The sequence below is a fragment of the Corvus kubaryi genome, unplaced genomic scaffold (genome assembly GCF_017639235.1).
Source record: "Corvus kubaryi isolate FWS band 111438036 unplaced genomic scaffold, C.kubaryi_AGA036_p1.0 127, whole genome shotgun sequence".
Taxonomy (NCBI): Eukaryota; Metazoa; Chordata; class Aves; order Passeriformes; family Corvidae; genus Corvus; species Corvus kubaryi.
Genome location: NW_024580662.1, coordinates 1,700,556 through 1,717,379, shown reverse-complemented (window position 1 = coordinate 1,717,379; position 16,824 = coordinate 1,700,556). Strand labels below are relative to the sequence as shown.

At 51.5% G+C, this 16,824-nt stretch overlaps 1 protein-coding gene across 9 annotated transcripts in view; it reads left to right on the top strand.

Moving 5' to 3' along the window:
* Positions 1-404: 404 nt before the first annotated feature.
* Positions 405-16,824, top strand: part of AIFM3 (apoptosis inducing factor mitochondria associated 3) — a 65,732-nt gene continuing 49,312 nt past the window's right edge. For 6 of the 9 annotated variants that reach the window (XR_006015336.1, XM_042023908.1, XM_042023930.1 and 3 more), the window contains exons 1-2: positions 719-794; positions 10,722-10,868. Coding sequence is in view for 8 of the 9 variants with exons in the window: in XM_042023908.1 (XP_041879842.1) it covers positions 10,838-10,868 (31 nt within the window). In the remaining variant the exon portion in view is untranslated. Of the gene's footprint in view, positions 795-2,223; positions 2,327-10,669; positions 10,869-16,824 lie in introns of those variants that run through there. The other 3 variants (XM_042023970.1, XM_042023979.1, XM_042023951.1) reach the window with 3 other exon arrangements.

Genomic DNA, 16,824 nt, shown 5'->3' with positions numbered 1-16,824 from the left:
TTCTCCTGCCTTAAAATTGAGGCAGCTCCGTGAGGACCCACAGTCCATCTCCCAAGGTTGTGGAGGCACGTGGCTCCCTGGAGCTTCTATGCTGGAATGCTTCATCCTTGGGTAGTTATTTTTTAACAGCAGTAAGAACTGCAGATGATCAGCCCAGTTAAGCCTCTCATTCCATTTGGAGCAGGGAACTGAAGCTGAATATTTAGGAGTAGTCATCTGCCTGGAAAGCCTCAGGGGGTTGTATATTTGGAGTGTAAGAGAGCAGCGACCTGAGATAAACTATCCGGGGGAGAAAAAACCTTCCTCTGTACCCAGGGTGGTCTCAACAGTCATCGACTGAAAATAAAGAACAGATTTGGGGCATGCGATAGGAAAAGGTGCAGAGATGCTGACACTGCCAGATGGCATGATGGGGAGGGAAAGAGTTTTCTGGGGAGAAACGTGCCAGGCGGGAGGAAGCGGAGGGTGGCGCAGATCCTTGTCTTCAAGGGGAGAGCAGAGACGTGAATCCAGAAGGAAAATGTAAAGCGAGTGACCTGGGAAGGGCCGGGCCGGGGTATTTCAAGCGGGCAGGAATAGTCCCCGCAGCGGCAGCCCCGTGGGGCCAAGCAGAACCAACTGTCCCGGAATGCCCGGGGCCAGCGCGGACCCCGCGCCACGCGTGTACTGGGAGCGGGCAGGGCCGGCGGGGACCTCCCGCTCCGCACCCGCGGCGGGGGCGTGTCCCACGCCCCGCCCCGCCCCGGGACCGGCCGCGTTCCGCTCACCGCGCCGGCACCGCCGCTGCTGCCCAGGTAAGCGCGGGGGGCAGCGGGGACCCTTCCCGGGGAGGATGTGAAGGGAGGAAAGCTCCCAGTGCAAGGCCGCTGTCCAGGACCGCACCGCGCCTCCGGCCGGGGGGAGCGGTCGGTGGGGGCCGCCGCTGCCCCCAGGGGCGGGGGCACCGGGGGTATCGGGAGTACCGGGGCACGCGGCGGGCCCGGGGGCTCCTCTGCAGCCGGAGCTGCCGGCGGGGCCGGGGTCGGAGCCAGGCGCAGGCGGTGCGAGAGCACCGCGTGTCTCCGCATCTCTCCTGAGATGCAGCAAATGCCCAGGAAATCAAGGCGGCATAAAAGTGGGTCGCGGGGAAAAGCCGGGTTTGTCCTGAACGATGTTTAGGTCCCTGTGTCATGTCCCCCAGCGTATTCTCCAAGTTTTTTTGTCCCTGTTTCGGTGGACCATGATCTCACCTCGACAGGGATGAATGTCTTTAAGCTGAAGAAAGGTAGGTAAGATTAGATACTAGGAAGAAATTTTCCACTGTGAGGGTGGTGAGGCAATGGGAGAGGTTGCCCAGAGAAGCTGTGGCTGCTCCATCCCTGGAAGCATCCAAGGCCAGGCTGGACAGGGCTTGGAGCAACCTGGGATAGTGCAAGGTGTCCCCGCCCATGGCAGGGGGCTGGAAAGAGATGAGCTTTAAGGTCCCTTCCAATCCAAGCCACTCCATGATCCTTGTGTGTTCCTTCCAACTCATGACATTCTATGGTTCTATGAACTGCATGGTCTCCTTTGAGAGGAAACCTCTGAATGTGATGGATGGAGCTGGACTGTGGTGTTGTACTGTAGCTGTTAGTCTTGGAAAACATTGCCGGGATAAATTTCTTTTGCCCTGCTCCAGCTCTCGTGGGGAACGCAGATTGCTTTTGTGCAATGGGGACCTAGCAGTGACAGCACGGCAGGGGCTTGGCAAATGTGAAGCAAATGTGTTGTGAAATGATTTGATTTTTGCATTGAGACCTCTGCATCCAGGGAGAATTTCCAACATATATGATTTTTATTGGCAAATCTTTTATGATCTGAACCAAATCCCATGATTAATGATTTTCAGTCCAGCTCACAGAGGTGTGTGGAGGGGTGGCAGTGGCAATGCTGCCGAATGAGCCTTTAACCTGGAGCCGGTAAATTGCTGAAGCAGCAGCCAGGAAAACAATCCTGTCTGATTGTGCTCTGAGATGGCGTTCCCGCTGCACTTCTTCGGGAGCGAGCGGGGTACATTAAACAGCAGTTTTGTAGCTCTCTGTGCTGCCGCTGACACAAACTCCTGGTGACAAAGTGAAGTGCACTAGGGCACGTCACTCCCTGCCCGCATCCCTCCCTGCCCGCGCTGAGACGGGGCTGTGCAGCCCACCGCTGGGGCCGTGAGCTGCTCTCGCCGTTTTGCAGTGTGACTTTTGCTTCTGTTTCTTGGGACCATTTGAAAGGAAATCACCTGGCAAAGCCAAACTCGCTGCTTTCTCCAGGTGGGTGTAAAGCAAATCTTGGACCCCACCAGGAAGTGGCTGAAGAGGTAAGACTTTGGCAGGGAGGGCTATACTGAGGGGGCTGGGGGCTCCTGAGCAGGCAAGGTGGAGGACAGAACAGGAGGGGAAGGAGGGGTCCAGTGCAGCTCTGAGGGTGTCAGAGTCACTGTGTGTCAGCAGCTGGGGGATCCTGAAGCAGAAGCCAGGCAGCAGGATCGGGATGGGTATGGAAATGGCAAGAAAGTGTGAGTGGGAGGGTTGGATGGAGGGAAGGGAAAGCTGGCTGGAGAGCTATCAAGGGGGAAGAACGGGGTGAAGAGCTAGAGAGGTAAAGAGGAGGTTGGGGTGCCAGGGAGACAAAATGGGGTTCCTGTGTGCCAGCCCCCTTGCTTTTGGCTCATCTGCTCCATGGGCAGGGGGTGGGCAGCAGTGCATTGCATGTCTGCACAAACTGTGTGACCATGTCCTGTGTGCAGCATCCTTGAGGTGGAGGGACAAGAAGCAGTGACATGAACACAGGGGTGGTCCCCCAGTTGGGAACCCCATTCTGGAAGGCTGATCTGCTGGTCTGGTCTGGGAACCACAGCTAGGGGTTGTGGAACTCTCTTTTCATCTGTTGTAGTGTGATTCCTGACAAAAATGTTAACTTCAGGATGCAGACCGTCTGTTTCCATCCTCATATTATTTTAAGTATACAAGTTCTCCCTGCCGTAAAAACATCATCCCGTGTCACACTCTCTTCTGTGTGACTTGATTCTCTCCCCACTGTCTCCTTTTCTCTTAGCAGGAGAGCCGTGTGCCCCTTCCCGGGGTCAGAGCAGGGCTGCTTCGGGTGGTGTTGATAACACAGAGTACACAGCATGGTCCATGGGGTGGGGGTAGAGCCTTGGGCTCCCCAGTGCTCCAGTCATGCCTGGGCTGTGTTCAGAGTCCTGTGTCCAGTGGAGAGAGCTGCTTTTTTTGGCAGCAGAGTCTGGCTTGCCCTGGAGACAGGGCAGTTTGATTTTGCTGAGCCAGACCTTGCTGGGAACTGGAAAACCTAAGCAGGGGTGGTCCTCATTGAGATCATGGGCTGCGGCACCCAAGGTGGTGCAACAGGTGGAAGATGGACCCCAGGGTGGGCAGAGAGGGGAGCTGCAGGAAACTTGGGGTGTGAGCAGGACTTTGTGCCAGTGGCTGCTGTGGTTTTTGGGGGAACTGATCTCTGCAGGGTGGTGAGGATGGCAGGAAGGTGCCTGTGGGTTGTGGGGCACTGACAACAGCTGGAGCCCAAATACTGTTTCACCACCACTCTGCACCATGAGGAGTATGGTGTGTCCACTGTGGGGTCTATGCTGGCTCCTGGTCTCACAGGCTTTGTGGAGACAGAATGGGACTCCTCCATACCAGTGGAGACTGGCTGATTTTGGGGAGGGAAGGAGGTGTGCTGTGGGAGAGTGCTGGTGCACCTCTGGGTTGAAGCCTGGTCTCTGGCAGGATCACTAGGGCCAGGAGTATACTGGAGCAGAGGCAGGCATGCTGCTTGGTGAACTGCAGGACTCTTGGGATCCACCTTATATATTTTTATGAATGCCCTCTGCCCACAAAGCAGCTGAAACTGGCTGAGGAGTTGGAGGTGAAAAGCATCACTGGTGGCTGGAGTTGCACTACTGAGCAGAGATAGAGGATAAGTGGGCATGAGACGGTGCATGGTGGCAGTAAGAATGAAACAAGAGTTGACCATGAGGGTATGATGGAGAAAGACAGTCTGGGTGTACTTATCAAGGACAGGGGGATGCGGAGTCACCACTCTAAAGTCTTTCTAATATTGGCACAGGCGTGGGGGAACCTGGTGAGGGTGGTGGCCCACTGCTTAGTTCTGACAATCACTGTGGGAGTCAAACTAGAGCAGATCCCCAGAAAAGTGAGAGAAATGGGCAGCCCTTGTAAGAGCACACCACGACTGTGAGTCTGGTGTGTGGGGGCTGGTGATGTGGCAGGGTGTGTGGTGGGTCAGGGTGGGTATGTGTCTGGCTGGGATAGAGCCACAGAGAGTGATGGTGGGGCTGAGAGATGGGGTCCACTGCTGGGTGCCATTGTGTGTGGTGAGGATGTAGGTGGGAAAGAATGCTCTGGGTCCTGGTGATGTTCAGGACCAGGTGGACCAGAATCCTTGTGTCCAGGGACCAGAGCCTGGGCTGCCCCGTGGGACAGACTATGCTTTGTGGGATGGGCTGGAGAGGCTGTGGTGGGGTCTGTGCTGCATTTTGCATATTGGGTGTGACCAAAACAGGTCTGCTGCTGAGACTGCTCCATGGCTCCCGCTGGCCTTGTGTTAAAGAAAATATTTTGCATGTATGGAGAATTGGCAGCGCTGTAGGAGATAGGGTATGGTTTGGGATCAGGGCTTGTTTTTTCCCACAGCAGGGACTGGAGTCAGAGCCAGCCCTTCCCTGCAAGCATGGATGGTGACAAGAAAGTTTTCCAGATGTTGAGCTCAGTCCTTAAACAGAGCAGAAAAGAAATTACTTGACATAGACCTTTTAGAGACATCCATGAAGGATGTCTCAAGAAGAAAGTGCTGAGCTCTTCAAATGGCTGTAACATCGTTCTGAGTCCAAGAATTATCTTCAGGAACTGGTAAAGCTTCTGAAGGAAAAAGTTCTTGGGGCAGAAATAGGCAAATGTTTGCAGACAACAGAACTCAGATTCAATAAAAAGAAAATTTTATTGTACACAGGGGCAGTTAAAAACCAGCAGCTCCTGTTGAGTGTGGAGCTGTTGGACATCGCCTTAGAAGACCTATGCTACAAGTGACTGAAAGCTAGAAAAACAAAGCTGCCAGGGGAAGAGAGGTGGAGAGATCGCAGACACAGCTGGACTCCTGCCCCTGCCACAGCAGGGAGTCCCTGGCCAGAAAGAGCCCCAAGGAACCTGGCAAGGGGAGATGCTCAGAGCTGTAGAGGAAGGCAAAAGCCCCCTGGCACTTGTGCCAATCTCCATGAGAGACCCTTCCTGACCCCAAACTGGCAATGAGCTGTTCCCTGAGCATGTGAGCAACGCCTGTGCCCGACCCCTGGGGCTGCCATGGCTGCTGCACAGCTGCCTTCCCCTTTCCTTCCTCTACTGGAGGCACCTCAGGGGTTCTTAGCATGGCAAAAATACTCCAGAAGTGGAGTATCCTGGGAGCAAAAATTTCCAGTCCTACCAGGAGACCATCAATGCTCCAAAGTGTTGAGGAAGTGAAATCTTTCAACATCTCTTGTTCCCATTTTTAATAGGTGCTGCATCTGGCAAATGTGGTGTGGGTGGGGAGGTCTGAGATGATCTCCAGATACCAGGAATGGATTTTCTTGTTCTTTGTAGACCACTGAATCTTTCCCACTGGTACCCATCTGAAAAGGTCTGGTACCCTTGAGTACCCCCAGATGTTAGTGGGTCCTGTCATGAATAGTGTTGGGTCCATGCTCACTGCATTAAAAGCTGCTGAGGGGTGTCATGTCTCTTTGGTTGGCCCTTTGATCCCACTGTCTTTGGGAAACAGCCACCCCAGGGCCCACACTACCTGCCTCTCCATTGTGGTTTTCATTAGTTCTCCAATACTGCGGAGTTCTCCCTTGACCTTGGGGAAGCTCTCCTCCTCATCCTGACAGAATGTCTTTGGGAGGTATCTCTTGCTTACCTCTGCTTTGAGATCCTGGTGTGTGTTCGAGAAGAGACCTTCCTCATCCTCACTTGTGTGGACCTTGGCTTTCCATGGACCCATAGCCCTTCTCCTTCAGACTGGTGATGTCAATGAAGAGACAGAAGTAATGTCATTGGGAACAGAGCAGGTCCCAGATGTCCCACTTGTTCACTGAATTCCACTGGTTCTTCAAAAACTTCCTCAAAGGTCTTCTAGGTGCTCTGCCAGGTTGCTGCCCAGCTTTCCTCCAGATCCTGATGCAGAGCACTGAAAAGGAAGCAGAGAGCTCACCTGTGTGGAGAAGACAGAAGTCCTTGGAGTCTGGTTTGCTGGACTCATGGCAGAGATCATTCAGGCGTTTCCAGCTGTGGGAGGGAGCCAGTCCAAGTAGTAGCGCCTGGAAATCAAGAGAGGAGAAAGGCTGGCTGAGCACATGATCCTGATCTCCCTGAGAGAATGGAGGTTGGATGCTGATGGTGGCAGGATGGGAGCATCCATTGTTGTCTGGATTCCTTGGAATGATGGTCGTGTTCCTGAGCCTTGGGAACCTGAACTGTGTCCCCAGCTGACCTAGGGCTGGCTTGGGTCTGTCCCAAGAGGAGGACAGGGCAGCAGAGGAGATGCAGCTCTGAGAGGACCAGGGCTGTGCAAAGCCTGGAGGATCTGGGATTTTAAGACCCAGAGATAGAGATGTTTCTTATTCTGGTAGCCACATCCAGGATCCTCAGGAGCTGGCAGCTGCTCTGGCATCTTTGTCTCCTCCATGCTTCAGCCCCAGGGCAGGGTCCCTTCTCTGGGAGCATGTGGTGAGCTGGCAATGAGTCACTGCCTTCTCTGGCCTCACACCTATGAGCCCCTGGTGCCAGGAGATCATATCAGTTGTCTTCTTGATGACACTGGGAGCTCCCACATCACTGAGGAGAGGAAATTTGGGTCCAGGGCTTGAGAGGAGTGGTTCAATGGGATGGGGAGGGGACAGAGCTGCCTTGAGAGGTGGAGAAACCCCCCTCTAATCTGTCCAGGGTGTGGGGACTTGTGCTGGGCAAGTGAGAAGGGAATGAGAAGCAGTCCTCTTGCCTCTTCTTCCTCTGGTGGCACCCAGGGCTGGTGTGATCAGGGCAATGGGGGTCAGGGTGATGTCCACAAAAAGGTGAGTGTGCAGCCAGAAGCTCAGTGAGGGGGTCTGGAGGAGCCTGGAAAGGCCACAGGGGCAGCTGGTGTCCATGTGCACCAGACCCCCCTCACATAGCAGATGAATCACGGCTGAGGGGACTCCATCAACAGTGGCACAAGTGTGTCTGTGCTCAGTGCTCCACAGAGGTCTCCAGCTGGAGCTAGCTGGGCCTGCAAACTGACATCTGGGGGAGATGTCCATGTCACAGGGCATGGCTTGGTTCTCATATCCGTGCCAGATTTCCAGGCAGGCAATGCAGGATTATTTACAGCAACAGGACAGATACTGACAGATGCCGCAGCTGGATGGGAGGGACCTGGGTGCCAGGTGAGGAGATGATACTGGGGCAATAAACAAAACTGATGCTCAGGGGGAAAACATTATTTATACCTACAGTGTACTAATACACTTTTATAGTTACATAGTTGCCACATTAGTTCTTGGAAAGGATTTTGGAGTCACAGCAGAGCACTTGATTAAAACAGGAGCCTGGGGCACTGCAGAGAGCAGAAGCACAGTGCTAATAATAGCTCTGCCAGCATTGCACTGCTCAGAAGCAGTGCAGGCTCTGGATCCTGCTCTGAGCCCAGCAGGAAGAGTGGGCTGGAGTGTCCCTGTCTTCCTGCCCTGTTCCTGCCTGCTTGTGGCCATGTCAGGGCAGCAGACACTGGGCTGAGCCAGGTGGGCTGTCTGGTCTGATATCCCTAACCTGCACTATAGCTTGACATTGCCATATTTTACATTTTTTGCTGCTGTGCAGTGGAAGTGCCCAGGGTCAGTAGAACTAGACTGTTTCCCACGTTTCTCCTGTTGGATCATTTTCTCAGTTTCTCCTGTTTGAGAGCAGGCTGGTGTCCCTGGTTGTATGCTTGGGCAGTGCTCTCTGTGGATGATGGAGTTCTGCAGACAGCCTGGTGTAGGGCCAGTTCCTCATTCACACTAGAGTTTTTAGGGGTGGGACTAGTATGTTCCTCAGCACCACAGCAGTTGCCTTGTATTTTGGTAGCCCATTCCTTCTTGCCCTCTCTGAGCAGATGCTGAAGGTGTTCCTGTTCAGCTGTGTGCCACAGAGTGTTGTTTTGTTCAGGGAACAGATGATGAAGTGGTTTACTGAGCATGGACACCTTTTTCAGGTCAGGCCATTGCCCTTCAGGACCTAGAAAGGTTGACAGGTGATCCTGGGTTCAGCTACGTTGTGCTGTATAAGAGCTTATTTCTTTTCCTAAAGCTTATGGCTTTGGCCATGAATCCTGCAGGATCCAGCTCTGGATCGATACCTATGGGTGCCACTAGCAGTGACATGGCTCTATTGTGTCCCCTGAGTTGGGTCTGGCAGGGCAGGCTGGTGCCTTTCTGCAACCAGCTGGGTCTCAGGTGACTCTGAGGCATCTCCATGTGCTTGCTGAGACTGAGGCTGGGAGCAGCCAGATGGCTTCTCCTCTGATGGCATCAGCTGAGATCTTACCAAGAACCATTTTCGTTTTGCCTGGTGAACTCTAGGAGTGGAGAAAGGACACCTCTGATAGCAAACACTTCCCTCTGACCTGCTTTGGGAGGTGCAGATGTCTCAGTGCCTTGGAAAGGCTGGAGGGACCATCAGTGGAGAAATTAGGAGATGTGAAGTGGGCTTGAGGGGATGGCTGCAGATTGCCATCTTTAAGGTCCAAACCAAGCAAAGGTATCTCAGATGAATGGCTGACGTTCTGACATTCAGGAACTCTGACATCCCCCCAAGGCCTTGTTAAAACCAGCCAGACCAGCTAGAAACCAGTCCCACATCAGTATCTCTGGGAGGGTTGGAGAAGTTGGAGTGATTCTCTGGTGAGGCATACTTGGGAGCCACCCTTCTGCCATCCAACCCACCACCTGTCCAGGGGTCCCTGCTGTGCTCCCCCATATGCGCAGCATCCCAAGGGAATGCTGTGATGGTGGCAGAGCACTGCTTGCCTGGAGCATGATCCTGTCTTGCCTCCACAATGTCTGTCCACTTCTGCTGCAGGAAATCCACTGCAAGGAGCTGATCTGGGTTAGTGGGGACTTGGTTTGCTCCTGAGGCACCAGTGACGGTATTTTATTATATGCACTAAATTTTTGTCCTGTATCACAGATACATCAGTGATTCAAGACTCAGTTTGCCTGGTACAAAGCCATTTTCCTTTTCTCTCTGGTGGTTCTGGCAAAGGGCCCTACAGCAGCTACTGCCTGTGACGTCCCCACTCCATTTTTCCCCACTGCTCCCAAATCTTCCTCTGCATTTATACACCTTCTTACATGGCTTTTTTTTTTTTTTTTTTTTTTGCATTTGCTCTTGCATAAACACTGTCATGCTACTTTCATGGGATGCTCTTGGAAAAAGAGCTCTTGGCTCTGCTCTCTGCATTTAATAATCCCTCTTTGCAGAGTATCAAATAGCACATGCCTGCTTTGCACCATGGTCAAGGCACCGGGCTTGTGTTCCTCTATAGCTTGGATTGCTTATTCAGTGTGATCCAGGCTTTGCTTCTGCAACACAGCTGGGGCATGGCAGAGGTGATGCTATGCATGGAAGGGGAGTTTGAAGGTGTATTTTGGAGGGATATAGCTGAAAACAGAGGGATACATCCTGGTATTTTGAGTTGATATTTTAAGCTAAGGAGAGAAGGTGCTTGCTATCCCTTTCCTGGAACGTCTCTAATTTCTTCTCACTGTAAAGATCTTGAGGCATTTTCTAAGCTACAGAAAAGCCTACTTTGCCTGTCTCAAAATATCATTTGGAAATTGCTTTTAACTTCCTGCCCAGATCAGAGGGCTTTTTGAAAGATATATGGCCAAACCATTGTAAATTAGTTCAATTCAGGTAGGAATGAGTAAAATGGATGAAATACACGATTTTATTGCCAGTGTGTTGGATGACTTTTTGCTGTTTTCAGTCATGGAATAGAATTGGAAAAGTTTATCTGAATTCTTAGTCTGTACCAAATATGAGAGCACCCCAAGTCAAAGCTAATAAGTGAAACACAACCTGACCTTAAAAACTTAAAAAAAAAAAACAAAACCAAAAACGTAATAGTGTAAAAACAGGAGGTTGAGGCAAAATGGTCTGATATCTAAAACCCTTTCTCTAAATAATTAATTGTTCCTGAGCCAATGGCATTTCTGCATGAGCATAACTGGTATAGGGGAACTTGCAGGACTGTGCAATAAAGCAGACTTCTTTTTTTCCATCTTCTAATAACAACATAAAAACTCCAACTGAAATGTATTTATGGTTCAGTCATTGTATTTGGGCTGTGACCTGTGTGCTTAGAGCGTTAATTCCCAAAGGCAGGGCTTTGGGAAGATATTAAAATCTGGCCATAAACGATATGAGGGTTTTTCCAATTAACTTTGATGATTGAATTTATAAACTTCATAACTTAATTTAGCACTGTCTCCCACCACGGTGACCCCAGCAGCACGCTGTCCCCGTGTCCCTCGGATCACTGGGGTGCCCACAGTGTGTGCCTGCAGTGCTGCTGGCAGCTGTGGGCACAAGCGGCAGCGCTATCACGGGTTTGCTTCCCTTCCTTGCAGCTCCCGCCTTCCGGCCGTACCAGCTCTCACGGAGCTTTTCTACCCAACGCAGGTGGGGATCGACGCCGGAGCCGGGACACGCGAGCTGGCCCCGTACCATGCGAGGATGTGCCTGTGCCCTCCCTGACCTGCCCACCCCCGCCCTCGCTACCTGTCCCGCCCGGCGCCATGGGAGGATGCTTCTCCAAGCCCAAACCAGGTGACTGCCCTCCGACGCCGGGCCCCCATCCCACTGTTCCCGTGGGAGAAGTAGGTCAGCAGTGGACGCTGGCTGGGGGAATGTTAATGCTTGGCTCCTGCACGGAGGATTACTGGGCTCTTAATCCCCCCAAATTCCTCAGTGCTCTCACTCCCAGGCAGGGAGCTGTGGGGGGTTGCAGCAGTGCCAGGGGAGTGGTAGGGGGTGGGAGGGGAGTGGGAGGGGAGCTCAGACTGCACCATGAGGGACGCAGCTCTGCCTGGTCCCATGTCCTTGTTCGTCACCACCCTCCTGCTTCTACCTTTCTGCCGGATCTGGAGCAGAGTTGCCTGCCTCGTGCCCCAGTGTAGGTTTGGGTGACAGCTGTCCCAGCACAGACACGTGGGGCTCCAGCACCCTCCTTCTGCCACAGCTTTGTCACTCACTTGCCAGCCCTTATTTTTTTTCCCTGCGGGAAGGGAATGGCTTGGGAAGGCACAGGCCAGGTCCTGGGGCTGCTGTGCTGTTGGGATTTTATTTTCTTGGTGAAGCTTGTCCATCTGTGCTGCTTTCGGTGGGGAAAGCAGCTGTAGACACCTGGCCATCAAGGATTCTCCCCTTGCTGACACATTCCTTCAGTGGCTGGGCTGGATGGGCTCCCTGCTCTGTATGGTTTTGGGGAAGGTTGGGTGTATGTGGGAAGGGCAGGGGCAGGGACTGTGGTGCCACCTGTCCAGGCAAACTGTCTGGTTGATGGGGGTCTGGTGTGGAAGTGTCAGTGTTCAGCCTTGTCCTGAGCAGGCTGGGCATGAGCAGGCACTGCGTGATCACCCACACTCATCACCCCTGGCAGCACCTGCATGACCCCAGCACAGGACCCCAGGGAGCGATGGCTGGTCCTGTCAGTGTTGCCAAAGCTGCCATGGAGGAGAGGTCCCAGCTTCCATCTTGCAGCTTGTTTTGGCCACCTCAGGGGGAGCTTAGGATGACCTTGTCCTTGTTACTTGCTTGTGCCCCAGGGCAAGTGGAATCAGGTAATGGTGCTGATCTATCAGACTAGTCAGCATCCCTGTGTAGCCTTTGTGGGTTGAAAGATGTCTTTTGGGGACCTTTTCTTGGCAATTTGTCTTCACTGCCTGAGGCAGGAGGGATTTTGGGCTGAAGGACTCAACAGGTCAGAAGGGCTAAAGAAGTTGTGACTCACTGAACATCCATGGAGTGAGATCCTGGCCTTTATGCAAGGCACAGTGAGAAAATAAAGGCGGTTTTCTGCCCTTGACCTGTACTGTGATTATGTTATGGGTCATCACCAAGGTAATATGGCACTGGACACTTTGACCTGTAAGTTTTCTCTGTGAAAGCCCTATTTATATGTTTCCTTGAAATGCTTGAAGAGTAAAAACACATCCAGGAATAAATGCCTTTGTTGACTAAACTTGTGACAAACACTGCTATTGGCTCCACTTTATTTTGTATCCCATCAGCAAAACTGTGCAATCTTGGAGCAGTGTTGGAACACCAGTGCTCTGCAGGCATCTGTCCTGAGGTGCAGATTTTTGTGAAGAGCTGTATTTGCATAGCAGGGCCAAATGCCTGAAAATGCCACCCTGCAGTGCACCTCCCTCTCTCAGCTCTGGTTTGGATTAGTGTCTTCAAAGGCTTCACACAAGCCTTCTGCAGCCTCTGGGTGGCTCAGCACTGACTGTGGGGCTTCATCCCAGGCTTATAAAACCTGCAAATGCAAGGAGGTAAACAGAGGCATTTGAGGGTACTGATTGTTCAAGCAAAGGGTTTCACTGAGGTTTCATATGGAAATTGTACAGTCTTAGAGCTGAGTACTGGACTTCAGTATTTGTAGGAATTTACCTATTCCTTGTCCAAATAAGAAGCAGGGACAGAATAGAGCTATTTGCTCCATCCGTGCTGTTTCCACATAAAGAGAATATTTTGGATGCAGCCTGAAGTGAACAGAATTGATTCAGACACTTTTTCAAGGTGTACATGAACATGTACATGTACAAGTCCTTAGCTGCTCCATCACTTTCATTCCAATAGAGACCCTCAGTTGCCCAGAACACCCTCAAGATAACCTTGGCACTGCACACATATCACCTTTTGATGGGCAGATGAGTGATACAAGAGCTCTGGGGAGTGGAGTCCTGGATCCCTAAATAGCTGTGCTGACTGTACTGCTGGCAAGCCCTGAGGTCTCGCTACTGCTGCCGCACCCATCCCCGACTGGATATTTCAGTGTTTAATTAAGAGCTCATGTTCAAACAGTGAAGTAATCTGCTGTTATCTCCAGTGCTGCAGTCCCGTGATGCCGGATCCTCTTCTGAAGGCCCAGTTCTCAACCTCTGCATCATTTTCTCCTTGGGTTTGTCTTGGGTGTGTGATGCATCGGGGATGAGCTGCCAGCTGGAAGCCTGTGTGGTATCCCAGCACCCACTCCCGCAGTGAAGCCAGGTCAGGATACTGGGTGACAGGAACCATCGTGTGCCCGCTCTGTCTGAGCTGTGGTAACTCTGTCTCTGCGCCGAGTATGGGAGAGTGGCTTCAAAACCTATAATTGTGATTCTTCTTGTTCTGCTGGGCTCAGTGTTTGATGGTGGGGCAGAGCAGTAGTTTCCCAGTGCATGGGGTGTCTGGGCATGGGCTTTGCCCTTGCACAGAGGATGCATTTAGCAGGGACTGTGCTCCCTTCCCAGGGATGCTGCATGCTGGAGGGTGCTGGAGGGGGTGCCGTTGGCTGTGTGACCTGAGCTTGGCTCTGAGCTTGTCCCCAGCCTTGGGGTCCTTCCTCCTGGTTTTGGGCTGTAGCATTTGCTGACAGAGCATCTGGAGAGGGAGAGCAGAGCCAGGCACGTTTGACATGGTGATTTTGTCATTGGCTCTGTCATTTTTAATAGAATGATAGAATCACAGAACAGTTTGGGCTGGAAGGGACTGTAAAGACCAAGTAGTTTCAACCTCCAGCCATGGGCAGGGACACCTTCCACTAGATCAGGTTGCTCCAAGCCCCGTCCAGCCTGGCCTTGGAAGGAGGGGAGAAGTGGTCCGCAGAAATGGTTTGGAGTCTCTTTGAGACCACCTGATGTTACTATCGTTGGGGCTTGTAGTTGAGGCACAGTGGGCGAGCCCAGGGAATACGTGGAGAGTGCAGTTCTGGCAGGGCACAGTGAACCCCAAACATGTCCCACGGTGGTGGATTTACTCTGTGCTGGCTTTGGGAAAATAAACTCTGCTGGGGTAAACTGAGATTTCTGGCTGTGCCTGCTGGTCCCCCCAGCATCATCCCTTGATGCATTTCTGGTTCCCACTGCTCCCAAAGCTGTTGGCACCATACAGCCTGCACCAGACTGTTACCTGTCCTCAGTGCTCCTCTGCCCTGTGCCTGCAGCCCTGAAGCGGCACACCCTGAGGCATCGCAGGGTTTTGGGGCTGGGGAAGGCAGACACACTGCTCTCCCCTTGCCAGCTCAGCTCCTCCATCCCCGATGGCCAGGCATCTTCATCTTATCCCGGCTTCCTTTGGCTCGTCAGCCCTTGGCTCATGTCAGTTCTCTCTTCCCATATTAACTCAGTATTTTCTTGGTTTCTATTATTTTATCTGGGACCTGGAGATACAATGGCCCGATATCCACAATTTAAATTTAGCCTCCAGAAGAGCTCTGAGCCATACTGGGAACCAATCCTGTGATAAAGAAGTCTTGGGGCATCTAATTGCCTTAATTTTTTAAAAATAATGCCTGTGACCCTGCACTGCAGCCCAGTCACCTGCCAGAACCCTGCTCTGGGATTTATGTCAACAGTTCCAGCCTCATGTCTCAAGTACCTCTCCAAGAGCAAGCAGAGGCTTTAACTTGTTCCACAAGGCTGTGAATAGTGATGGAGAAGGAATAAATTTACAGGAGATGTAATGGGATATTAAGGACTGACTGCTTATGTGAATGACATCAAGGCAAAGCACAAGAACATCATGACCACAATAGGAAAACAACACCTGAGCCAAGTGTGATGAATGGGGTTGGGACATGGTTCCTGAGTGCATGTGAAGGATCCCAGCAGTGCTTGACCTAAAGGCTGAAAACCTGGGAGAAAAAAAATGGTGTCAAAATTTATAGTCTTGTCAAGAGTCTGTATTTTAAATGATTCTGTGACTTTGAGGAGCTGACTCAGGATTTTTGGGTCGTGAGAGCTTGCAGTGCTGAGGTGTACGTGGATGTGTGATATGAGCACTTGTTAATGCTCAGCTGGTTCCTCTGCTTTTTTTCTATATTGTTATAAAATATTTCCAGCTCTGGCCTTCTGGTTCTTCATTTATGTATGTGTGTATCTATAGAGATATCTTAAATATGTGCATGAACTCACACAAGCACATACACACACGTGTATAAGGGATGTTGGTGGCACAGGACAAACAGACACATCTCTGTTTCTTTCTCTCATCTATACCTGTGCACATGTACCTCTCTATTTATATTTTTATCTATATCATCTATACCTATACCTTTATACCCATATTTATATATCAATATCCATATTTATATCCATGTCTCTACCTATATTCCTGAGAGGTTGTCTAGATTTGTAGTCACATGCCTAAAACTTTCCAAACAGTTTGCTTTAAGGCCCAGACCCTCTTCTAGCAGTTATAGGATATGACTGTCAAAGAGCTGGAACACGCTGGCCCCAGCCCCTTTGTAACCAATCGGATCTCAGAATTAAACTTGGGTTTATAAATATTTCATTTAAATATGATTTTCCCTGATGGCAACTGAACCAGTTTGCTGGATCAGCTCAGGTGCTACTTAGCCCTGGATTCCTGGAGGGATCATCCCTCGGGAATGCAGGTTTCTGGCCAGAGGGACACCCCATGTGGGGCTGAGAGGCATGAGAAGGAGGAGGAGATGGGGGTAAAAAGGCTTGCTGAGAGGCAGGCGGGATATGCCCCCCACAGAGGCAAGTGGTGAAATGTGGGGCCTGAAATAGAAGGGGGAAGATTTTATAACTCTTTTTCTTTTCCTCTGGACATTTGTCCAGCAGTGTTGGTGGGTGTTGAGTGGGGATGGCTGAGTGCCAGAGACCTGCTGCTTCCTGCATATGTTTTTCTGACTGAGGAAGAAGGGAAAAGCTCAGAGTTACATCTCCCTCTTCATCCCTGCAGATTCATATGCCCGTGAATCAGTGTGCACTCCATGTGCTCACCTGACCCAAATGTGCTCTGGAAAACAAAGTCCTGGGGCATCAGCCAAGTGAGAGATGGGAGCTGTTCCCTTCAGGGTGAATTCACTGATGTCCATATCCCCCTCACCATTAGGGCTCAGAGCCACTGGCTTTGCCCAACCTTTGTCTTATCCTGCAACATGGTCTGGTTCTGCAGTCTGGCTGCAAGGATGCACAGCCACATATTCTGCAGATTGGCTGTGAAATCATATGACATCAGCCTTCTGTTTCTTGGGCCAAAAGTATTTTAGTGGGAGTGGCATAAATGGGTATTCATTATATTTCCTAACTCTGTCCTGAAAAATCCATGTCTGTTTCTCCCAATGCCCTAGGAAAGTAGTGCTGATGGAGAGCAGCTTCTTCACTGGGTGCCTGCAGCAGCTGGGATGCTTCTCTACAGATCTAGGAACAGATTTGCTCATAGCAATGTGGGTTTTTTTAATGCATGGTGCTGGCCCTGTTCATTTGCCTTAACTCCTACAGCTGCTAGAGCACAGCAGAAGGTGATGTTTTCTGTTGGTTCAGTGTGCATGCACAGAAAATCACTTTCCTGGATCTGTCTGTCACTGCCCCTGGTGAATCCTGCCCGGGTGAGCACAGGGATTTGGCACTTTGGCAAAAAGCCACACATCCCTTGCCTTGCTGAGCTGGCACTAACAGCAGAAACTTTCAGGACTTCTGAGACAGATGCCTGCCTCCAGGGCCTGGGTGGCCATGGCCACTTGCTTTTCTCCTTTCCAAAATGAATGACC